Source organism: Zingiber officinale, chromosome 3B (assembly GCF_018446385.1).
Source record: "Zingiber officinale cultivar Zhangliang chromosome 3B, Zo_v1.1, whole genome shotgun sequence".
Lineage (NCBI taxonomy): Eukaryota > Viridiplantae > Streptophyta > Magnoliopsida > Zingiberales > Zingiberaceae > Zingiber > Zingiber officinale.
The window spans coordinates 125609121-125633957 of record NC_055991.1 but is presented as its reverse complement, the minus strand read 5'-3'; the positions used below and the strand labels follow the sequence as shown (position 1 = coordinate 125633957).

The 24837-nt window shown below is 40.8% G+C and overlaps 2 protein-coding genes and 1 long non-coding RNA gene across 3 annotated transcripts; 1 reads left to right on the top strand and 2 right to left on the bottom strand.

The window, feature by feature from the left end:
- Positions 1–3105: 3105 nt before the first annotated feature.
- Positions 3106–3780, bottom strand: LOC122055201. The gene is made up of 3 exons (XM_042616576.1): positions 3544–3780; positions 3489–3492; positions 3106–3224 (listed from the first exon to the last, which is right to left on the bottom strand). Exons 1-3 carry the CDS (start codon positions 3778–3780, stop codon positions 3106–3108), a joined length of 360 nt encoding a protein of 119 aa, XP_042472510.1.
- Positions 3781–5349: 1569 nt separating this feature from the next.
- On the bottom strand, positions 5350–7011 carry LOC121967604 (glucan endo-1,3-beta-glucosidase 10-like). Its single transcript, XM_042517932.1, has 2 exons — positions 5743–7011; positions 5350–5658 (listed from the first exon to the last, which is right to left on the bottom strand). The coding sequence occupies exons 1-2, from the start codon at positions 6919–6921 to the stop codon at positions 5584–5586; spliced, it is 1254 nt and encodes a 417-aa protein (XP_042373866.1). The 5' UTR covers positions 6922–7011; the 3' UTR covers positions 5350–5583.
- On the top strand, positions 6808–7306 carry LOC121967605. Its single transcript, XR_006107810.1, has 2 exons — positions 6808–6942; positions 7007–7306. It is a non-coding gene; the product is annotated as an uncharacterized LOC121967605 (long non-coding RNA).
- The last annotated feature ends 17531 nt before the right edge of the window (positions 7307–24837 follow it).

Sequence of the window (24837 nt, the reverse complement as noted above, 5' to 3'; positions counted from 1 at the left end):
TCCACCTGCCTAACCGTAGCTAGGATTTTTCATCACTTAGGGTTACCTCCCCCTAGAGTTTTTCACCTACCTAGAATCCACTAAGATTTTTGCCTAAGAAAACTTAGGACTTTTCCTACAATCTCATTTAAATTTGTCAGACAACAAATAACTTTAACTTTGAACCCTTTGACATAATCAAAACACAGGTTCGATCGTCTGGTGCTTCCTGCATCAACAATCTCCCCCTTTTGATTATGACAATCTGGTTCAAAGTTAAGTAAAACATAACGATAATTAAAGTAATTTTAGCCTGAGCATAAATACAATAATTTGTAAAAAAAAAACCCTTCCTTATGCTCTCCCTTTCATAAAAATATAAATACAATAATTTGTGAAAAAAAACTTCCTTATGCTCCCCCTTTCAAATTTTTTTTGTTTTATTCTTAACTTTTAACTTCTCTTTCCCCTTTTGACATAAATTAAAAATAAAATAAGTAGAGAGAAAGTTTTTACTCTGTTTAACTTAACCCTGAAGGGTAGCACTTAAAAAAACTTAGCTAAACTTAGCTTTGAAAATAATTGATTTGAAAAATACTTAGCTAAATTAGAAATGCTTTGAAAATACTTAATTTTTTTTTAAAAAAAAAACGTGGTCAAGTACTTAGGTTTTTGAAAAACTTTTGATAAAACTTGGTTTTAAAAAGATTTTGATAAAATATTTAACTTTAAAAATAATTTCTTGTAAAATTTTTTTTAATAAAAGCTTAGTTTTAAAAAAATTTGATTAAAACTTAGTTAAGTACTTAGCTTTAAAAAGATGTGGATAAAAGCTCAGTTAAGTACTTAGATTAAAAAAGATTTTCATAAAAAACTTAATTAAGTACTTAGTTAAAAAAAATTGATAAAAAGCTTAGTTAAGTACTTTGCTTAAAAAAAATTGATAAAAAACTTAGTTAAGTACTTCGCTTAAAAATGATTTGATAAGAAGCTTAGTTGAAAACTTGTTTTTCTAGATACAAAAATATTTAAACTTACTTTTTCAAAAAATATTTAAGGATTATTTTTTTAAAAAAAATAGTTAAACAGGAAAATTGAATTTCCTTAAAAAAACTTTAATTTTTCAAAGTGAAAAAAAAAGTTTAAAACAAAAAATTAACTTAACTCGACTCCCTTCACTCCCCCTAGATTAATACCTTAAAAATATTTTGAGAATCTTAGAGTCCAACCATGTATAAGATAAAAGAAATTATTTATTTTTCTAATTTTCCAAGGTAGTTTTCTATTTTCCTAATTTTTCATCTCACCGTTTTTAAGTTATTAAACATGTAAAACTTATGAGTTTGTGTGAGATGGAGTTAAGTTTATTTTAATTTTATCAATATTTAAAAATATTGAAATTAAAATTTTAAAATATAAGTTTGAATTTTCAATGAGTTTAAATTTCAAAATTTAAAATATAAGTTTAATTAGATTTAAACATTTGATAATAACTAAAATTTTGAAGATTTTGAAAATATATTGAAAATTAATTAAGTTTGAAATTATAAACTTACATATTAATTATGATTTGAAAATTAATTATTTTTTAAAAATAATTAAGATTTTGAAAATCTAAGAATTAATAATTTAAAATTTGATTATGATTTGAAAATTAATAATCAAATAATTAAGATTTTTGGAATTCATTATGATTTTAAAATTAATTTTGAGATTAATTACGATTTTGAAATTAATTATGATTTTGAAATTAATTATGAAATTGAAATTAATTATGATTTTGTAAATAATTATGAAATTAAGTAAGATGATTTTGAAAATGATTATGATTTTGGAATTAATTATGATCTTGAAATTTATTTTTTAAAATTAATTTAGTTAACTTAATTGAATTAATTTTAATTAATTTAGATTTGGTTAACTACTTTAAACCTAGGTCCATCTTACTTTTTTTTAGATTTTCAATCAGGGAACCTTAATAGTTTTGTGACATGGTTAATTTAATCTTCAATTTAAATTTCAATCTAAGAATTGATTTACAATTGAGTTAGACTGTAGTTTTACAGTTAGTCAATTAAATATTTATTTTGATGATTGACTTCCAGGCTGTGGCGAGACACTAGACCTTCTTGAGTATGAGATCATCCACCACTTCTAGATAAAGCCTTTCAAAGAAATTGAATATTTAATTTCCTTTCTGAAACTCCTCGGTCTAACTAGTCAAGTGTAAATCAAGCCTAGGTCCTTATCTATCCTAGTCTAAGCATGTATAGTGAAAGCAGTAAAACAACCATCAAGCAAATCTATCTATCGATAAAAATGGTCTTTCTATCGGCTCCCCTAGATCATAGCCTCAATAGGGTCTATCAAGGTAGTAGATTTGATCCTTGGGGACCCAATATTGACCAAGTCCAACTTGATTAATCAAGTTCGACTTGGGGACCTATGCTTGGACTAATTTTCTATTTGTTCTATTTACAAGTGATAAGTAAGATCTATATTTTTGTTTAGCCTTAAATCCAAATCCGGATCGGTTGGAACCCAAGGTGAGTTGTTCCAACGTGTCCTTAAGTTCTTTAACTTGAGTTTTCAAATTGGAATTTTCTTCCTCAAGTCGTTGGATTTGAGTTGAACTTCCATTTTGAACTGGCTCAGTCAAAAGACTTAGGTTAGACTCATCCTTAAGGATTGTTACCTCCTTTTGGAGTGACTTGACTCAGAGGTTGGATTTTGCCAACTTTCTTAAAAAATATGAAACTAAATTTTATAATTCATCAATTTTAGTACCAGAAATTAGGGAACTTACAATATTGTTTGGCCCTTCGGAAATGAATACAAATCTGTGGCTTCTTTTGGACTCGATTTTTGATTCGGCTCTGATTTCTGATTTCTGATTCGGACTATGTTTCGATAACGTATGCTTGTACTGGTAGAGCAAGGAAGCTTGCTTGTTTGTGTTCTTCATCAGAATCTTCAGAGGACTCGGACCACGTTGCTTTCAAGGTCTTCCTTCTTCTGGTTCGGACACTCCGTCTAGTAGTGTCCCTTCTGGTTGCAGCCGTAGCAGGTAACTCCAGACTTGACCTTCATGTTCTATTGAGTCACCTTCTTCTTTTTGCACATCTTTTATACTAGTTTTACGAGCTCGGCTGTAATTTCGTCGTCGTCGTCTTCTGAGTCTGATTCATCTTCGGACTTGGGTTCGATTCTGCGCTTTGCTTTTGATTCTTGCATTCTGCTTGTTCCTGCAATCAAAGCAATACATTTCTCAGTCAGAGTAGTATTAGTTTGTTCATGAAGTTCAAATTCAAAAAAAAGCTTGTCTAGTCTAATTAAAGAAAGATTCTTAGATACTTTGTAAGCATCTACCATTGATGTCTACAAGGTATTCCTCGAAAATGCATTGAGCGTATACCTGATGATGTCACGGTTTTCCACCTCCTGACCGATTGCATGAAAGTCGATCAGTAGGTCCTGAATTTGCGCGTGAAGTTGACTTGCCGACTCACCTTCCTGCATTTTTATGTTATACATCTTATTTAAAATTAAATCACGTTTGCTTACCTTCATGTCAGAAGTTCCCTCGTGCAACTTGATCAACTTCTCCCATAGTTCTTTTGTGTTTGAAAATGGGCCAACTCGGTTCATCTTTTCTTTAGTTAGGCCACATTGAAGAGTGCATGTTGCTTTGACATTGGCCTCAACTTTCTTAATCAAGGTTGTGTCCCAGTTCTGGCATGATACTAGCTTTCCAGCGTCGTCGAGTGGGAGTTCAAGATCAGTTTGGATGATTATCCACATCTCGACTTGCGTCTTAAAGTGCCTTCAACTCAAGAGACAATCGTTGGCTGACCGTTGGAGGTTGGATAAAGTTCTACCCTGGACCCTCTTGGAGGTGCCTCCAACTAACGGTAACATATTTCAGGAAGTTATAAAAAATCCCCTGAAACTAGGAATTAAACAACAAATTCTATATTTAATTCCTATTAACTTTATGAGCTATCAAAAGAGCGTAAGAGGCTTCTCCGCTCTCAACGAAGGAGATCTTTAGAGCTTTTCATCTGTCTTGGATTAACAACCACCTAGATTATAACCAAGAAATTTTCTGAGCCTCTTACTTTATGTTTTTAAATAGTTATTTTGTTTAACTAATATTGTGTCCCTACTAAAGTAAGTTAACTTGAGATTATCAATTTTAATTTCAGGGATATTCACCCCTTCCCCCCTCCAGCCGGCCTACGCGGACATACACTAAGTACCCCGAGTGGGCTGAGGTGACGAGCAGGTCGCCAAACACTAAGTCAAGAGGCCGAGACTGAATGGGTCGCCCGATTGGGAAAAGGAAAAGCCAAGGTTTGTGTTCGATGCAATTTCTGTAAAACAGATTCATCATCTTTATGGACGTCTGTCTCCTAAGATACAACGACAAGCTGTGATCACTACAAAACACGGGTTGGTCTTGACAAATTGAGTTTGTAGCCGATCGTTATCACTGGTAGACTGTCATGCATTTTGCTCAGTAGAGAAGAAGAACCGAGGGGGACAAAGGTGGATGAAGTGCTCGTTCTCTTGCATTTGCTTTTCTGCCCATATAGAAGCTTCATACTTTCACTATAGTAAATGGTCAATCATTTCACTCGGACGGTTATAGATTCTCCATTAATGTACTTGGATAAATTTTATCTTGACCGGTCTGACATTCGACATGTATAAGTCATGCTCACACATGAATTATTTTTGGTTCAATACAATCCAAATCCTAATTTGTATCCCCTACACATATCCGCGTGAGAGAGACTCCCCCATATATATATTCACAACTGAATGCTTATGATGTATTATCAATTGATCTCATTGTCATGCAACTACCAACGTAGCACTAAAAATTCATGCTTAATAAAATATACTTTATTCTACGCTTTTTTTCTATTCACATTTTTCTAACATTATGTAATCATAGTTTGCGAACTTGCCTTTATTTCATAGGTACGGTAAGTTTTTAATATGAGTAACAAGTATATCTTATTTGCTTTTGATGGTTTAAATCTTTGTTAGATTTCTCATACTGTATTTTTTAGCACTAGTTCCCCAAGAAAACTAAACACCTAGAAAACGAGCATAGAAGAAGAATATCAAGGAAGACTATATAGCATGGACGCTATTGTCGTTCACATGAATCGTTCTTGCTCGCGGAGGGCAGCGATCAACACAATATTAAAGTGTAGCTGTGGGTTGGGAGAAGTTCGGTTTGGGATTGTCCTTGGTTATTTAGGGGGTGGGTTTCTATCAATCAATTTATCGCGAAATGTATCAGGATGTAGTTTTTTGTCTGACATTCCCTTTTTTTGTAACTACGAAGGCCAAATGGAATGTGATTGGAGATTGTCTCTAAGATTGAAACGGGATTAAGCAATGACAACTTTCAGCTTCAGCCATTTCAGCTCCCGGCATTTGAGAAAAATGCTCCTAAACTGAAAGAAGAAAAAAAAAGGGGAAAAAAGAAGCTCCACAGTAGAGAGTATTATTGGCCTCCTTAAAAACTTACCGAGGCAATAACGATCAAATATTAGAAAATCATCTGGAAGAATTGATACTCTTTGATCGCTAATTGAAGACGACGACTGCGAGGATTGCCAATGTGAAAACCTTCAAGTTTCGTTGCCAATGCGATCGCATCTCCTGTTTTAAGCATAGCGATAGCGTGGATATTAAAGATAAAAGGGGGGAAATTGCAATAATTATCTTTATGCAATTACAACTTACCGCTGCGGAGGAGATGCTGAAGTATCCAGAAGATCCGCCGTCGGGCGCCGATGTCGAGCCATCGCCGGGACCTCCGCCGGAGGAGGTGTCGTTCTGCGGCGGCACCGTGATGTCGAGATGGTAGGCGGGGGTGCCGTCGGCTTTGAACAGACCGTAGTTCCGCTCCGAGGTCGGCCCTGGCTTCTGGTCCTCGTTGAAGAGCGCGAAGATGTAGGCCCGGAGCGGCGTCCCAGGCATCAGCGGCGTTCCCTTGTTCGCCGCCACCAGCTTCATCAGGTTAGAGTTGTACTTGCCTGCGTTCTCCGGCGTTGCCCCAATCTCATTGGGATCGCCCGCGGACGGCCAGCCTGTTTCTGAAATCCACACCATCACTCGCTTCGCACCGTCGGCCCCGGCCGCTGCGATCGCGTGGTACACGGCGTCGATTTGGGCGTAAAGTAGGTTGGTGTAGCAAAGGCCAGATCCGGGGTCGGTGACGCTGGCGGCGCCTGGATCGAGGCGGGCGTACCCTAGCGCCACTTGGGAGCTCTCCTGCTCGTAGGCGAAGTACGGGTAGGCGTTGACGAAGAACGGGGAGCCGGTGCGAGCGTGGAACTCGATGAGCGGGCAGATGAAGGGGAGGAGTTCGCGCCGAAACACGGTGGCGGAAGGCGGATAAGAGGGAACGGCGAGGACTGCGAGGGAGTGGGAGGTGGTGACGGCGACGGTGCCATCGAGGCCAAGGGACGCAAGGGCCGAGTGGATGTTCTCCATGGCAGGGACGAGGCAGCGGGCCAATGCGTAGCCGGTGTCATTGGCGTTGGTGAGAACTTCGTTGCCAACAATCACGGCGGCGATCTTGGTGGCCGGGAGGTAGGCTTGGATGTTTGGCCGCACCCACGCAAGGGCCTCGTTTGGATCGGCCGCCATCGAGGCGAGGCATTGGTCGGGGAGGCCGACGACGACCTCGATCCCGGTGTTAGCGAAGGCGTGGAGGACGCGGGAATCCGCGTCGTAGATGCGGACGCGGCCGACGCCTATGGAAGCGACAATGGCGGGGACGGCCTCGGGAGGAGGGATATTGTCGGCGACGCGGCCATAGTTAAGACCCACCTGTGAAGCAGAGGTGGCGGCAGCGGGGGCGGCGAGCCCAGCGACGGCAAGGAAGAGGGCAAGCAGAGAGGGGGCAGCCAATGCCATTGCCAGTAGCAGAACTCACAGGTACTAAATTCTGAGCTTTCACTCCTTCAATATCTCAATTCCATCTTTTCTCAATCACTAGAAGGGCAAGGAATTTGTAACGTCGATCGATGGAACTGGAAAGAGGAGAACATGCTTTGTGCATTTGTTCTGGGTGGGAGAACAGGCAGACTTGGAAGCTTCAGACTTTATCTATGGCAATGGGACAAGAGTGGAGGACACCATTCATTCAATTCATGCATCAATATGCCCAAAAGATTATTTGAGAATGCTGAGATCATTAGTTCACATCCAAGGTTTGAGAGGGATTTGTAATAATTTTCATATTTTTTTTTCTAAGATGGTATGCATTGATTAAATGCATTGCATTGTATGAAAAGAGATTTTTTTTAAAGAAAAACATAGTAGGTATCCAGTTTTTTTTGTTAAAAAAAATTACAAAAATCTTGGTCTTTAATGATGATGATAAATATGGATACCATTATGATTTTTGCCATGACATAATATCGCAAAGTGGGATTTTTTTTAAAAAAATTGCATGTGGAGCTCTGTATTTTTATATGAAAAATTTCATCATAAAAATCTGTGTCTTTGAAATTGACATTAAGGGATTTTATCAATTTAAATCTAACTAAATTAAAATGAATCCAAACTTTTTATTCTATTTAAGCTCAAAATAAAAATGTTTGATTTTTTAAAAATCGCTTTAGTTTTAAATTTTGCTCTTAAATTGATAAATTAGTGGTGGTTGTAGATAACTTATATTAATGAGGTAAAATATATTTTTCAAAATTGTTTAGGTCTAAAAACAAGAAGGGTTGAATATAGAGAGATAGTTTTTGAAAATTAAGGGCCATTATGATTCCCATAGTCCATATTTCCATTCAGCCCTTTAATTAAGGGCTAATTAGTAATTTATTATATAACATTAATAATATCTAATTAATTTTTTAGTTAGTCAGATTCTAACCGTTTAGATATACTGAATAAAAAAATCTCAATAAAAGAATTTGAACCTAAAGATAAGATTCGAAGTTGGTAGTTCAAGAGCAATATTAAAAATTTAAATATATATTTTTTTCTTAAAAATTGAGCTTGTAATTAATAATAAAATAGTATTATATTGTGATTTATGAATTGTAATATAGAGAGATATATGATTTATAATGTAAAATTCATTAAAAAAATTGTAAAGAGGTTTTTTCGTTGTAAAATAAACTAGTAGATTTTAAAAAAAATTTATGTAATATTGGTGCAGTACATTGAGGGTTAAAAAAAAATTATTTAGAGATTTAATAATTGAAAATGCCTTTAATTGACAGAGTCTAATCCTTGAAAAGGGCATGGATTAGGTTTTATACGTTGCGAGGTTTCTACTATATTAAATATACTTTCTGGTGCAAGCCCATGTGGGCAGTACACTGGCAGTTTCCATTTCCCTTCAAAGCTTGTGCTTTTTAATTTGATCCTTGACTTTAGACCTGGATTTAAAGATTTAGGCATCCCATGCCCTTAGAAAAGTAAAAAGCTCGGTTGGTTCATTAGTGAATCAATGAACTCACGCTTGGACCTAGGAATCAGCATAACCAAAGCTAATAAAAGTCATCTTTATGACTTGCCTCACAAATTGTTGTGTTTTTGGAGCCATTGGAACATCAAAAGAGTTGATAACAATAATGATGAGAAACGTCTAAAATAAATATAATTATTTTTTATTATAAAATTAATAAGGTGATCAAAATTAGTTTTTACTATAAAATTAATAAAGTGATCAAAAGAATACTTTCTTTTATTTATCATACATTATCACGTGGTCGAGCGCTTTAGGTGTGTAAGCCTACCAATTCATTTAATTACTATATATCTACTCTATCGAGGGTAAAGGTGGTGGTATAGAGACAAATAAATAAGAGTTGTGAGGTTTAAGAGGAGAGTTGACGTGGCAATTGGAAAATGAAACTAAATTAAATATCAGGGCTCATATTTAAATTAAATAGGATGCATCATAGGACTATAAATGAATTAGTTGTTTAGGAATAAATCTAGTATTCGGTTTAATAAGAATTTATTTTTTTTTTTAATATATAAAAGATTAATTAAATAAATAATTTTAAACACTAAATAAATAAGTTTGAATATATATGTTTAGCTTGTTTATATTTATGAATAATATCATGAACAATATTCACGAACTATATTCATTAATAAAATTTTTTTCAATATGCTAAATAAATAATAAAATAAAATAAATAAATTTAAATTATGAAGCTCAATAACCAATCAAACAATCAAATAAACTTGAATTGAAAGTTTGAAAGTATCTAAATGAATCAAACTCGAACCAAACTCAAGTCAAATTCGAACCAAGCTCAAGTCAAACTTAAATTAAGAGTTTAATTACATGTAAATGAACCAAGTCTAAGATAAGTTTCAAATAAGCTTAAGCTTATAAAAAATAAATCAAGTCATATTTGAACAATCATTTTAAAAACTTGATTTATTTTAAACTCGGTTCGACTCAACTTAGTTACCTTATCAAATAAGTTTGAGTACCCCAAATTTTGAATTGGTTCGACTTATTTACAACCTTATGTATTGAGGAAGAGATTAAAAAATAGTTTTCAATTAATGATATTATGGATGGATATTTAAAATTAAGTATGAACATCATGATATTAGGAACTACAGGTGTATTGCTCGGATGTCTTCACGTGTAGAGATGCTCAAATGATCGACCATCTCGCGCTATGCCTCTAGAAAAGGGCAGATTAAGGTGAGGATATCTACTTTGCATATTGTAATCTCGCCGCCGCACTAGCTTTTTCTTTTTCAAATCCTAATCTAAGATAAGTGTAAATGTCGGTTTTTTCTCTCTACAGGTGTGTTTTTAACTTCCTGCAAATGTCATTTAGTCTCTCTGGATCTATAATCTATTAATGTGAACAATAATTTCACCTTAATGGCCTTTCTAAAAATGTCTGTAATTTACATTGGATAAGGATCAGTGTTTTAACCATCTTTAACGTACGCACGCATGTCCTTAGAAAAAAATCTTCCCATCCTCTATTTATTTAATGGTTAACTATAAATTAACTTATTAATCCTTGATATAATCTAAAAAAGATATTTATTTAACGGTTAACTATAAATTAACTTATTAATCCTTGGTATAATTAAAAAAAGATAAATATAATCAACTTTTGTTACAATTATAGGTGATGCAGTAATATAGGAAAGCCCACTTGACACAGGATCAACTGTCAAGGTGGAAATCAAGGTTAAGGTGATCAACATTAGGGTAGCCAAGGGCCGAACGGAAAATAGTTGCAACGGCCGGTCAGGGCATTCAGTGCCCGACTGGCAGGAGACATACCCGAGCGGACCACCCATCCAGCTCGGGATAATATGATAAAATAATCTGACGTTTAGTGTGGAGCAGTAGGACTCTTAGGAGATTAGATGGCTTGTCTGAACAGGGGAAGACATGTTACTACTCAGTCACTGCAGGGAAGAGCAAGGCCGACAAAGCCGAGGAGTTCGGGCCGAGCGGCTACTCCGTTAGGCCAAGTAGCGAGACCTGGTCATGGATGGAACAAAGGAGTCCCGGCCGAGCAGCTATCCCGCTTGGTTAAGCAACAGGACCACTGTCATATATCTCAACATCTTTTTGGGAGTTAGTGTCGCTGACACGAGGCATGGTCGACAAGCGGATCGTACAGCGGAAACTTCTATTATCTTGTCAAGGATATGCATGCCCTATTAAGGTATGGTGTCAGAGGTACTTTTCTGACAGACCCCTTCATCGAACATAGTGGAGAGCATGCTCATGCCAGGAGCGTACACATTGCCCACCAGGGCTCTATATAAAGGGGGGTCTATCATCGGCAGAGGTACGCGTTATTCACTGTTTGCGCCTACGTTACTGTTGCTCCGCTTTCCTTCTACACTTTTGGTGACTGACTTAAGCGTTAGAGGGCTAACGTCGGGGGGCTAACGTCGGGGACTCCTTCCCTGGCTCGACACCAACGTTACTTATTTTGCAGAGTGGAGCGAGGTCTACAGTCGGTCATCAAATTCGCCACATCCCCAGCTTTCCACCTTCCCACTTTTGAATAGGATCATTTTAGCGTCGTTTGTGGGAACATAGCCTGCATCCAAACGAAAAGATAGAGGACGCTGGACGATTCACAACGGCGACGTTGACGCAAGAGAAACTCAACATACTGATACAAGCCCGAGTGACAAAAATAGTGGAGCAACAGCAACAACAAGCGTTGCCTGAGCGCCAAGCGTAGGAACTCATAGCATCAGCCACTGACCGACCAGCTAAGCATGAAGGCTGAGCGAACCAAATATCCGCTCAAGGGAAGAACAAGAAGTCGACTGGTATGTATGGAGAAGTGCTCAATGCTCCCATCCCCCTTCCATCGAGCGTTGTTTAGGACTCCATCGGAAGAACGGGGCCGAGCGGACAAGGATCAGAGATCTTCCTCAAATGATGCGCCTGCTCGGGACATAAGGAAAGGAAAGGCACCAAGGGACTACAATTCACCCCAACGAATTAATCAATAATTTTCGCAAGGGATTCTGAATGATCCCCTGCCTCGGCACTACACTTCGCTGGCGATCGAAGAATACAACGAAACTATCGACCTAGATGACCATCTGACCAAATTTGACAATGCGGTCACACTTCACCAGTACACCGACGGGGTGAAGTGTCGGGTCTTCCTCACCACCCTCTCTGGATCAACGCAACGTTAGTTCAAGAGGTTGCCAATCGGCTTCATCCACAACTTCAAGGACTTCCCAGCGACATTTCTACATCATTTTGCTAGCAGCCATCGCCACCAGAAGATGAGCGTAAACTTATTCTCATTGAAGCAAGGACCCAGGGAAGCATTGAAGGCCTACATCCAACACTTTAATCAGGTGGCAATGGACATCCCAACGGTCTCCTCAGATGTATTGGTGAACGCCTTCACCCAAGGGCTCACCGAAGGGGAGTTCTTCATATCGCTCATTCAGAAGCCACCGAGGGACTTCAACCACTTGCAAAGGAAGGCCATAGAATACATAAACGTGGAAGAAGCTTAAGCGACCAGAAGAAGGGAGGTGTCGGTCGAACCCACAGCAACGCTTAAGTGGCTATCGTCAAGTATCCATCAGCCTCCCAAGGGGACTCGGTCGGGGGGAGCGTAGCCACACAATGAACCCAAGATGCATGTTGTGCAGCATGTAACGACCGGTCGCCCAAAGACTGCAAAAGGTAAAGTGTGGATGCCAATGTTCTGTTCCTTTCAACAGTCAGCGACGCACAACACACGGGACTGCTACGACCTGACGCCAATAGCTAGCAGGTCGGCTCCGCAGGGATATCACCGTCGATCCCCATCTCCTGATCGGCGACACAGATGTTGATTAGCCGGGAGAAGGGAGGAAGAAAGGACGGTGGATGAACTACACCCTCATCAATCTCAGAGGGGGCACAATCAGAGTCCTGCCCGAGCCTCTGCCGAGTGGAGCAGACCTTCATCTCGAGAGGAGGAGAACAGGAGTAACGCCGCTCGGGGAGAAATAGGAATGATCGTCGGTGGGCCGACCGACGACGATTCCAATCGGGCGAGGAAGTTACATGCTCGGTGACTCGAGATCCATGTCGTTGGCTATAGCAAGGAGAAGGCCGAAGGACCCGAGATCAGTTTTGGCTCGAAAGATTTAGAGGGAGTGGAGATCCCTCATGACAATGTGCTGATCATCCGAGCGGTAATCGCTAACTATGTTATTCATCGAACCTTTGTTGACATAGAGAGCTCGGTGAATATCATATTCAAGAAGACGTTCGATCAGCTGCAAATCGACCGGAACGATTTGCTGCCCATGATGACTCAACTCTACGGATTCACAGGAAACAAAGTGTTGCCGATCAGCCAAGTCTGCCTGGCCGCCTCGCTCGGGAAGGAGCGGCTAAAGAGGACAAGGACCATAAATTTTATTGTGGTGGATGAGTCGTAACCCTACAACATCATACTGGGCTGACCAGTACTCAGTGAGTTTCGAGCAATGGTCTTCACCTTCTTACAAAAGATCAAATTTTCGGTGGACGACAAGGTAGGCGAAGTCAAAGGCAACTAGTTGGCCGTTTAGCGATGCTATGTCGAGATGGTCAAATCTGAAGTAAGGACCGCTCGGAAGAACCCACGCTTGGAGGTGAACGCTATCACAGAGAAACCTCCTACGCTGGTCTATGATGAAAAGGAGGAAGTGCAGATTCACCCAAGCCGGTTGGAGGTAACTACCTTTGTCGTCATCGACCTGGAAAGCGAGAAGAAGGCAAAGCTGGTTGCCTGCCTCAGATAAAATCATGACGTGTTCACCTAGTCGACATATGAGCTCCCTAGGATTTCGTCGATCATGACTCAGCATGAGCTTTAGGTCCGACCGGACGCTAGGTCCGTGAAGCAGAAAAAGAGAGACTTCAGCGTGGAGCAGAACTTGATCATCCGAGCGGAGATCGAAAAATTGCTGGAGGCCGGACACATCTGGGAAGTCCAATTTCTGAGCTAGCTCACTAATGTTGTGCTGGTCTCTAAGCCGGGCAACAAGTGGAGGGTCTGCATCGACTTCCACGATGGATAAGGCATGTCCGAAGGATTTCTATCGGCTACCCAGGATCGATCATATAGTGCATTCTACGGCAGGCTGCAAGCTGATCTGCATGCTTGATATGCACCAAGGATACCACCAAGTACCGCTCGCATTGGAACACGACCGACGGAACATATTTCTACAACATTATGCCATTCAGATTGAAGAATGCCGGTGCTACCTACCAGAGGCCAATGAATAAAGTGTTCAGTCGGTAGATCGGTCGTAACATGGAGATATATGCTAATGACATATTAATAAAAACCCTCCGAGTTGCTGATCTTTGTGCAGATATTGAAGAAATATGCCAAACCTTAAGGGCATATGGGATAAAACTGAACCCGAAAAAATATCTATTCGACACAAAGAGTGGTCGCATCCTTGGATACATCATCACCGAACGGGGCATCGAGGAGAATCCAAGCAAGGTGAAGGCACTACAAGATATGCCCTCATCTCGCAACTTGAAGGAGGTCCAATGGCTGGCCGGACGAATCACCGTGCTATCAAGGTTAATCTCCCAGTCATCCGACAAGAGTCATTCGTTCTTCAAGGTGTTGCGTTGAGCGACAAAATTCCAATGGGATGCAGAATGCCTCAAGGCGCTAGAAGAGCTTAAGGAATATCTCAACTCCTTGCCTATATTGGCCAAGCTGAGCGCTGGCGAGCCGCTTTGAATCTATCTGTCATCCACCGAGTATGCGATTGACTCGGCATTGGTAAAGTAGAACGACCACGAACAACAACCCGTGTATTTTTTAGTCATATATTGAAAGATGTAGAATCCCATTACATCTGTCTTAAAAAATTAGCATACTTATTGGTGCTAGCCGCTCGGAGATTCCGCCCGTACTTCCTAGAGCATCTGATCGTCGTTATGACCAACAGTGCCCTGGAAAGGGTCCTTCTTAACCCTAAGGCGTCTGGGCGACTGATCAAGTGGACAATCGAGCTGAGTGAGTTCGACATTCAATATCAACCTCGAACGGCGATAAAAGCTCATGCCTTAGTTGATTTCATCATTGAAGTCCAGAATACCGAGCCAGATGCAACTTGGAAAATTTAAGTCGATGGCTCATCCACTTGGCAAGGCAGTGGGATCGACATTCTGTTGGTTTCACCCCGGGAGGACCGGATGCAGCTGTCCATTCGGCTAAATTATCGGGTGACGAATAATGAAGTCAAGTACGAAGCCTTGATAGCCGACCTATAGGCAGCTCGACACGTCGGAACTACAAAAATCCTTATCTACTCGAACTCCCAGCTAGCCGCCTAATAGCAATCAGGGACGTTTGAAATAAGCAGCTCCCGACTCAAGCTATATGTAGAAGCCTTCGAAAAGTTGAAGGCAAATTTCTAAGAAGTCATTATATAGAAGATTCCCCAATCAGACAACTAGGCAACAGACGAACTAGATAAGTTAGCTAGTTCATTATCTCTGGTCGGGATAAGCCAGCCGATCGAGCATGTCTCATTGGTGTCACACATCGATCGGATGGAGGAAATCTCCTTTTCGAGCGATTGGAGAACACCACTGATTGAATTCCTTCGATCAGGTAACACCCCGTCCAATCAAGAATAAGCTCGTCTATTGAAAAAGAGGGTCGGACGATTTATGCTGATCGAGGATCAACTTTATAAGCGAGATTTTTCGAGGCCACTGCTCAAGTTAAGGTGGAGGTCAAAGTTAAGGTGGTAAACACCAGAGTGGTAAAGGGCCGAACGGAGGACAGTTGCAACGGTCGGTCGGGGCATTAGTGCCCAACCGGCGGGAGACATGCCCGAGCAGACCACCGGTCCAACTCGGGATAATATGATAAAATAATCTGACGTTAGTGTGGAGCAACAAGACGCTTACGAGACCGGATAGCTTGTCCGAATAGGGGAGGATATATTACTACTCAGTCACCTCAGGGAAGAGCAATTGAGGCCGATAGAGCAGAGGAGACCCAGCAGAGCGGCTACCCCACTTGGCTAAGCAACAGGACCACGACCATATATCTCAACTTCTTTTTGTGAGCCAGTGCCGCTGACACGAGGCATGGTCGACAGACGGATCGTACGACAGAAGCTTCTACTGTCTTGTCAGTGATATGCATCCCCTGTTAAGGTATGATGTCAGAGGTATTTTCTTGATAGACCCTTTCATGCGACATATTGGAGAACGTGTCCATGCCTCGAGGAGTGTGCATGTCGCCTATCAGGGCTCTATATAAAGGGGGTCCATCACCGGTGGAGGTACGCGTTATTCATTATTTGCGTCTATGTTATTGTTGCTCTGCTTTCTTTCTACACTTCTGGTGACTGACTTGAGCGTCGGAGGACCAATGCCGGGGACCCCTTCCCTGGCTCGATATTGACATTACTTGTTTTGCAGAGTAAAGTGAGATCTACAGTCGATCTATGAATCCACCATATTCCCTATTTTCTACCTTCCTACTTTCAGACAAGATCAGTGGGAAACCGCCAATATACTCCTAAGGTCCTAGAAACTCATACACATCCCTTACACTTATATTTTGTATATTTACATAAAATTATTTTACGTAAATGAATATTTATAAGCCAAAATATACCAATGTGCTCTAAGAAGACCAAGTGTGCAACTCTACTCGCAGAGAGATATAAGATATATGTGAGCAAAATGCCGTCATTAAAATATAATTATGTGCTAAATATTTTTGAAATCCTAGACGCATTATGCCTTTTCTCTGTGAAACAATACTATTTTATGTTTTTTTTCACCCTACTTAGCTTGAGATTATGTTTCTACCTGAGCACCAAATATATATTTTTGTTATTTATTTTTTAAACAGGATTTAGAATTATCTATCTATAGTACTCAAGGTATCTTGACCTTGGATTTAATCGGAGATGGACGACCTTTCTCTAGGCCATTTGGTTCGTCAATCAAATAAATTTGGAAGTTGAACGACTCCTTATCTAATAGTTAAAATTTTCATCTCATTAAAGAAAAATATCCTGCAATATATCATAATTAAGATTTAAACTATAGATTACTTGAAAAATTGCTTGAGCACCTTACTGTGGCACCATGATCTGGGAGGTGCAAACTTATATATTTTGTAGCAAAAACTAATACGCTCACCCCCTTCAAGGCATTTGAAAAGGAGGTAAATTATGATGATCGAGCAACGTCATTTTAGGTGGGAGAGGTTTTATTCCCCAAGGAATTGTTCCCTGGGGATTCAATCTTGCTCTTTTATGGTAATCTACCACCTGGGGATCAACTCAACTATGCCTATGAGGGCTACAGACTTTTATATATATAGGGAGAGATGAAAGTTATGTCGCACACCTTATGCTGTACCCGCATGAGCACCTAATGTAATTTTTTCATTTAGATTTTTTTAGACTTAATACAATACCCTAAACCTTAAAATCGAAACCCTAAACTAAAAAAAAAATACACTGTATATGCACACACATACATACATACACACGCCGTTGATACCTTGCACGTGTGTGGGTAATGCGCGTGGTCGACTCTCACATATGGAGGCGCCTCCCCGTGCGAGAGGCATCTATGTGTGTTGCTCACACGTGTTGTACTACACACACACACACACACACACACACCAAATATTCAGCTTATTTCAATTAATTTTGGTGTGATTGATTCAGTCCCACAGAAATTTTCCATCGATTATCAAAATAATTCGGAAGCGCTAGCAGCAGGCATGCTATTAGTCCAATATTCTTAAGTTGATTATCTTTAAGAGAAATATATCCATTAATTTACCAAAGTTGGGATTCAATTCATAAATACTTAAGAAACTGAGGCACCATTGCCATGAGTATATATATATATATATATATATATATATATATATATATATATATATATATATATATATAGAGAGAGAGAGAGAGAGAGAGAGAGAGAGAGAGAAGTTTTATCCTATACACCCTTAGGTGAACAACCGAAGGTGACATTTGACGTTGCCACCTGACATGGCTAAAATCTAAATTTTTTAATACCTCTCTCGTATGCATACAACTCTTTTCTCTCTCTTGTATGCAAGATATCATCCTCTTCTTTCTCCTACATGCAAGGTAGTACTGGTTTTTAATTACAAACCAATATTAAGGTGAAGCTAGCCTTTAAAGACCAGCACTAGAATGTTAAACTGGTCTTTAAAGACCAACACAACAAGTTAGAGTTGGTTTCTATAGACCAACACTAACAACAAATGAAACCAGCATCAATGTTAGTGTTGATTTGTATAAATCGGCTCTAATGTTGGAGCTGGCTACAAACCAACAGTGGTGTTGATTTTTACAAACCAGTACTAATGTTGGTTTGGTTTATTGCTGGTTTCATTTATTGTTGTTGTTGGTTTCAACAAATCAACACCAACATTGGTGTTGATTTCATTTGTTGTTGGTGTTGGTTTGTAGAAATTAGCACCAACGTGGTGCTGGTTTCTATAAATCAGCACCACCTTGCATGTAGGAGAGAGAGAAGAGAGTTGCATGTAGATGAAAGAGAGATTAAAAAAAAATAAGTTTTAGCCTCGTCAGATTGTCCACATTGGATGCCGTCTACCGCCGCTCAGAGTAAGTTATGCAAGGTATCATTCTTGTTTACTATGCACATCCTTAGGTGAGCAACCAAGGGTGACATCTGACGTGGTCACTTAATGCAACCAAAATCTATTTTTTTTTTAATACCTCTCTGATCTTCATGAAATTCTCTTCTTTCTCCCACATGCAAGATGTTGCCATCTTCTCTCTTCTACATGCAAGATGTTGCTAATTTTTACAAACTGACACCAAGGTGGAGTTGGTCTCTAAGACTATCATTAGCCCGTTGGCGTTAGTCTTTAAAGACCAATACCAGCACGTTGGAGATGATTTCTACACACCAGCACCATTGCTACTGGTTTATACAAACCAGCACCACTACTGGTTTGTAGCCAGCTCTAACTTTGGAGCTGGTTTCTACAAACCAGTACCAACTGTGGTGCTAGTTTCATTTGTTGTAGGTTTCTACAAACCAACACCAATGTTGGTGCTGATATCATTTGTTGTTGGTGTTGGTTTATAAAAACCAACACCAACATGATGTTGATTTTTATAAACTAACACCAACATAGTATTGGTTTCTACAAACAAGCACCAATGGTAGTGCTGGTCTCATTTATTGTTAATGTTGTTTTGTAGAAATCAGCACAAACATTGTGCTGGTTTTTACAAATTAGCACCAATGTTTTGCATATAAATGAAAGAGAGATTAAAAAAATAGATTTTAATCGCGTCAGATGGTCCAAGTTGAATGTCACCCACCATCGCTGAAGATAAGTTATGCAAAGTATCATTCTTTTATATATATATATGATTTTGTGTCGAGACCCCTCGAAGGATGAGCCATCGATAAGCTGTCTGAAACATTGATGAAGTTGTCATTACTCGAAGGAAGAATGGTGTGAATTGTCCTCCTTGTTAACCAAGTCACTATGAGCTAGAGGGCGGTGGCGTCATCAAAGATGTCTTCGAAGCTATAGAAGGATGTCACCATATACCGCAAGGAGAATCGTATTGTCCGAAGAGCCTGCAGGGAGTAGGAGAGCAACAGAGGGGGATAGAATGGAGGCTCGGGGTGGTCTGGGCATATCCATTCTGATGCTCAAGTCAAGCTTTGGTGGATTATATGAATTAGGTAAATAATATATACTATAAGGAAGTATCTAAAGACTGAATGTGTATGATCGAAAGAGTGAGATAGAGGGGGGAGGGTGAATATCGCGCTTTTAAAAACTTTTCTTTTAATCGTTTAAATCAAAGTCGTGCAGTGGAAAATAAAGAACAGGTTCAGTTACTTGGTTCGGAGCCTAAGTCGACTCCTACTCTAAGGCTCGCGATCCTTGATTGCACCGTTGAACAATCCACTAAAACTCTTTGATCCTGTCTTAGAGTCGAGGCAATGGATGTTGGGGATGTGGCGCTCCTGATGACTGGTGGTGGACTCCTTGTCAATGAAGCGTGCAACCACAGCAACGTCGGTGCCGAGCCGGGGAGGGGTTCCCCGACGATGGCCCTCCGATGCTCAAGTCAAACACCAATGATGTAGAAGAAACGAGGAAGCAAAATGATAGAGTAGCTGTGGCTACAGTAGAGATTATGCATACCTTCGTCGAAGCTTGGGGGTCTATATAGGACTCTCGGAGAGCGCGTGCATGCTCCCTGATGCGTGCACACTCCTCAAAGCATACCCTAGAGAGACGTATAAGAAAAGTGTCCCTGACACCATACCTTAACGACCCGAGCATATCTCTGACAAGACAACGGAAACTTCCATTGTACGATCTTCTGCCTGACCATGCCACCAAGCATGCCATCTGTCGGCGGCACAGGTTCCCAGAATGATATCCTCTGATCCTCCTTTTGTCTGTTACAGGCAGAGCGGAAGAGCCGCTCGGCCATCTATCAGTTGTCTGGGCAATTTTGTCCTCGGGCCGAGCGGAATGGCCGCTCGGCCAGCATCCGCTTTCTAGGGTTCGCTGCTATGTAGCAAGGAGCTGTGTCTGAATGTAGTTTGCTTGATTGTCACTATTTTGTCGGTGTGAGTCCGACCGGGCTTGCCGCTCGACACATACCCTGTCTGTCTGAGTGTCGGAAGCTTGGTACCTGGCCGAGCTGTGCTAACGTCTGCTTCATGTAGGCTCGGCGGTTTTCATCCCGGTCAGAAAAGGGGGTTGCCCGATCGGACGATAATATCGGGATGTTGACCAGCTTGACTTTGACCTCTACCCTGTCATTGGCCACCCTACTGACCGGGGCCCCTCCTTATCACCGGATCACATGCCTCCCCCTCAAGTTTAGTCAAAGAAGGCCGCAAGTCCAACTGACTGGACGAGCTAGTCTGGAGATCGGTTGGCTGATCAACCGTGATACTGGTTGGAACTACGACCGGTCTACCCGAGGGTGTCGGACGGCCCTGCGATTGCTCCTTAAGGTCGATCGGTACTTCGCCACTCGCACTTGGAGAAGTTTACAGTTTCTATCCTTGGCTGAGAGCGGTCAATGCTGACATCATCCAAATCCCTTCGGAATTCGTGCAAATCATCTCCATTAAAGCCGAGAATGAGCCCACGCCTATTAATGGCGTTCATTAAATGCTGCCCCTGTAGGCGTGTGCTACGTGTCACTGCCACCGTCATCGCACGCCCGAAGTGACAGACGTTGATGTGATGTTTGGCGGTTTGAATTCAATGGCTGGATCTGCGCTCCGGCTTTCGTGACCTGGATCGGACGACCTCAGTCAATTTGGAGTTGGTCGAACGCCTTCTTGAAAATTATATTCACCGAGCTACCTGTGTCAACGAAGATTCGGTGAATAGTATAGTTTACAATTACCGCTCGGACGATAAGGACGTCGTCATGAGGGACTTCCACTCCTTCAAGATCTCGGGGTCCGAAGCTGATTTCGGGCCCACTCGCATCCTCTCGGCTGCAACCTACAGCATAGATCTCTAGCCTCTGAGTGTATGATTTTCTGACTTGGTTGGAGTCTCCGCTGGTCAGTCCTCTAGTAATGATGTTGATTTCTCCCCGAGCGGCATTGCTTCGGTTCTCCTTTTCCAGTGCAGATGGCCTGCTTCGCTCGTGAGAGGCTCGGGGAGGATCTGAACTTTCCCTTTGTTGATGGTGATGATGCCGCTAAGGAGATCTCCTCGCCACTTCCCGCCGCTCTGCAGCTTGATGTCCGTGTCGCTAGTCAGGAGAAGGGGACCGGCGGTGATAGCCCTTTGGGGCTAGTCGGGCGATCGATGTGAACCCGCGACAGTCCCGGGTGTAATGTGACGTTGATTGGTGGAAGGAACAAAACATGAGCGTCCATACCTTGCCCTTTGAAGCCTTCGGTCGTCCAGCAGTTACGTGTTGTATAGCATGCCCCCTTGTCTCCTGATGTGGCCTACTTCCTTCGACCCTTGGCCCTCTGGGCGGCTGATGGCTGCTCGGTGGTCGTCGTTCGGTCGGTGCCGAGGGTTTGGCTAGTGTCTCCTTCCTTCTCGCCGCTTGGGCCTCTTCCACATTTATGTACTCATTGGTTTCCTTCTCGCGACAAGAAGAATTCTTCTTCGACGAGGCCCTGAGTGAATGCATTCATCATGGTCTCGAATGAGACCAAGAGGATGTCCATAGCTACTTGGTTGAAGCGCTGGATGTATGCTCGGAGAGCTTCTCTCGGCCCTTTCTTTAGAGAGAATAAGCTCACAATTGTCTTTTGGTAGCGTCGGTTGTTTGCAAAGTGATGTGAGAAGGCAACAACAGTGCTGGAGGCCACGCGAAGGCTGTGATGGGGCATCGTGGTCAGCGGAGGCGGCCAGACGTGAAGTTGTCCTCCTCGTGCAGGCGGCTAGGTTGCTGGTAGTGAAGAGGGTTGGCACATGGTGTTGGGAGGAGAGGCTGAAGGTGTCCGACGATGGCTTCGTGAGGGCAGCACCAGTAGTTTTGGAGGCCACGCTGAGGCTGCGATGTGGCGTCGTGGTCGGCAGAGGCGGCCAGATGTGAGGCTGTCCTCCTTCTCGTGCAGGCAATGCGACACCCTTTCCCCTCCCTTTCTTGTCAAAGCTCAAACCTAAAAAGGGAAATCTCTCTCTCTCTCTCTCTCTCTCTCTCTCTCTCTCTCTATATATATATATATATATATATGTTGGTGCAATCATGCCCTGGAAGTTTCAATGTGTTGACAATTATTTAAGTTTTGGTTAATACGGTGGAACTAACATGCATTGTGAGTTTGCAGGAGGAGTTTCTTGCAGGTCAGAAGACCAGATACAAGAGAAGTCCAAGAAGGTCGAGGACTGGATTCTTGGCAAAAAGAGTTCTTGCAGGTCAGAAGTCCAAGAAGGTCGGGGACCGGATTCTTGGCAAGAGAAGCTCCTGCAAGTCACAAGATTATGTGTGTGATAGGCTCACTGTCAGAGATCGACGGTAAATCGATTCATTGATTAATTGGGCTCTAGTTCAATCGATCACCGATCGATTGAACAATAAACTTACTTAAACTCAAGGTTAGGGTTCCTACATCGAGCATCCGATCAATCGTGACCGTCGATCGATCCGTGAACATTCTGTGCGAAGCACAGAATCGTTCTGAATCGATCAGCCGATCGATTCAAGGGATTGAATCGATCAACCGATCGATCCATGAACATTCTGTGTGAAGTATAGAATCGTTCTGAATCGATCAGCCGATCGATTCAAGGTATTGAATCGATCGGCCGATCGATTCAAGAAGCTGCGATTTCATGAGCAAGTGGCTGAATCGATTCAAACGCTGCCCCAATCGATCCAAGTCAAATAAAAGAATCTGCACCGTTGATCTTGACGCGATGGCTTCCAACGGATACTTGTGAATCGATTGGGATTATATCCCAATCGATCCACGGCGACGGCGGCGTGAGAAACGGCTAGTTTTCTCAACGTTTAAAACACGGGAAGAAACTGGAAAATAGATAACAACGAAAATCATACTGTTCCATTGCTCTCCAAGTCTTTTGAAAGCTCTCAAGTGATCAAAATTCAAAGGAAAGGGTTCAAGCTCCTCTCCACTACTTACTGAAGTCTCACTGCAAAGAAGAAGTCGGTTAAAGCTTGTAATCCCTCTCTTCTTCTTCTTTGTAGTGTTTGTAATATTTACTTTGAAGAGAAGGGAGAGTTGTATTTCTGTTAAGGTTTCTCCACCTTCGGTGTGATTCCGAGAAGGAGGGTTTTTGATAGTGAAAGAGTGTGAGTGGTATGGATCCTTGGTCTAGTCACCTCCTTGAGGAGGTGGATACCAAGTAAATACCGGTGTTAGCATTGCCTTCAGATTTCCGCTGTGCAAAACAAAGTTGGTCAGCAAAAAGAAGTGAGTCATTCACCCCCCCTCTAGCTCAACCGATCCTAACAATATATATATAGAAGGTGACCAATCTGGCTTAACGAAAGTTTTCCACTGCTATCAGGATATATCGGAAAGTGCTTATGGAGGCCCATCTAAATGACTAGCATTCTTAGGTCCGCTTTTCACTTGAGGAAAAAAATCTCCTGTAGTGTGCCACAGCTGAGACTTGAATATTAGATTTTTTTTTTTTATTATCCATTGACTAACCTAACCATTAGAGCATCCACATCAATTATTCTAAACTAAACTTTTACCTTAAATTTTATATTTTATATAAAAAAATCTACAACAATTATCCTATATATTCCCTAAATATACATTTTGTGAATAGTAGTTTTCTAAATTTAGGGAATGATTTATCTCTTCTCCCATCTAATAATAAAAAATACGAAGGAAATAGAAAAAGTAATAAAAAATAAATATATGGTAAATTATAGGGAAGTTGATGTATTGTATAGTGAAAAATAGATATTTAAATTTAATAAAATAATTCTTTTAGCCTAAATTTTAGATTTTAAATGAGAATCTAATGTGGATGCTCTTACACCATTATTCTAGGGAGCAAATTTATATATTTTAAAATATTAAACCAAGTAATCCTAAATTTGGGACGATTAGTTTGATCGTACGGAAATTTTCTACCGATCATCTGGATAAATTAAAAAGTACTCATAATAAGTGATGATCAAACTATAAATATCTAAATAATAATTTAACGCACTTCCATTGCACTGAAGCCCAGGGCACAAACTCATATTTTGCACAAGATGTCTCAGATTTTTCATCAGGAAAATACCCTCCTATACATAGTTGGATGGTCTAAGTTTTTTTAATCAAACTGACTTATCTTAAATGGTAAATATGGAGACATGTGTTACCTGAGATTCCAGGTTCGAGTTCCCTTAGCAACAAATAAATCCCCATTGAGGGGCCTATGGATTGAAGTACTGTCTCGGCAGTTAGTGTTGTAAACAAGTCGAGACGAGCTAAGCTTTGTGGTGTTCAAGCTTGTTTGATAAGGTAACCAAGTCAAGCCGAGCCAGTCTTAAAATGAACTAAGCTGTTGAAATGAGTGTTCAGGCTTGGCTTGGTTTATTTTTTATGAGATTGAGCTTGGTTCGTTTAGATGTTATCAAGCTCTCAATTCAAGCTTGGCTTAAGCTTGGTTCGAGCTTGGTTCATTTAGATATTATCAAGTTCTCAATTCAAGCTTGGCTTGAGTTTGGTTCGAGCTTGGTTCGTTTAGATGTTATCAAGCTCTCAATTCAAGTTTGTTTGATTGTTTGAAACTTTTAGTTGTTTGATTGGTTATTAAGCTTGATAATTTAAATTTATTTATTTATTTTATTTTA

Bases quoted from the DNA above. Each gene is read 5' to 3' on its own strand.
- LOC122055201 (XM_042616576.1), bottom strand. From the start codon at position 3,780: ATGTGGATAATCATCCAAACTGATCTTGAACTCCCACTCGACGACGCT.
- LOC121967604 (XM_042517932.1), bottom strand. From the start codon at position 6,921: ATGGCATTGGCTGCCCCCTCTCTGCTTGCCCTCTTCCTTGCCGTCGCT. The intron at 5,659-5,742 runs GTAAGTTGTAAT...TGCTTAAAACAG, and splicing joins TCAGCATCTCCTCCGCAGCG to GAGATGCGATCGCATTGGCA.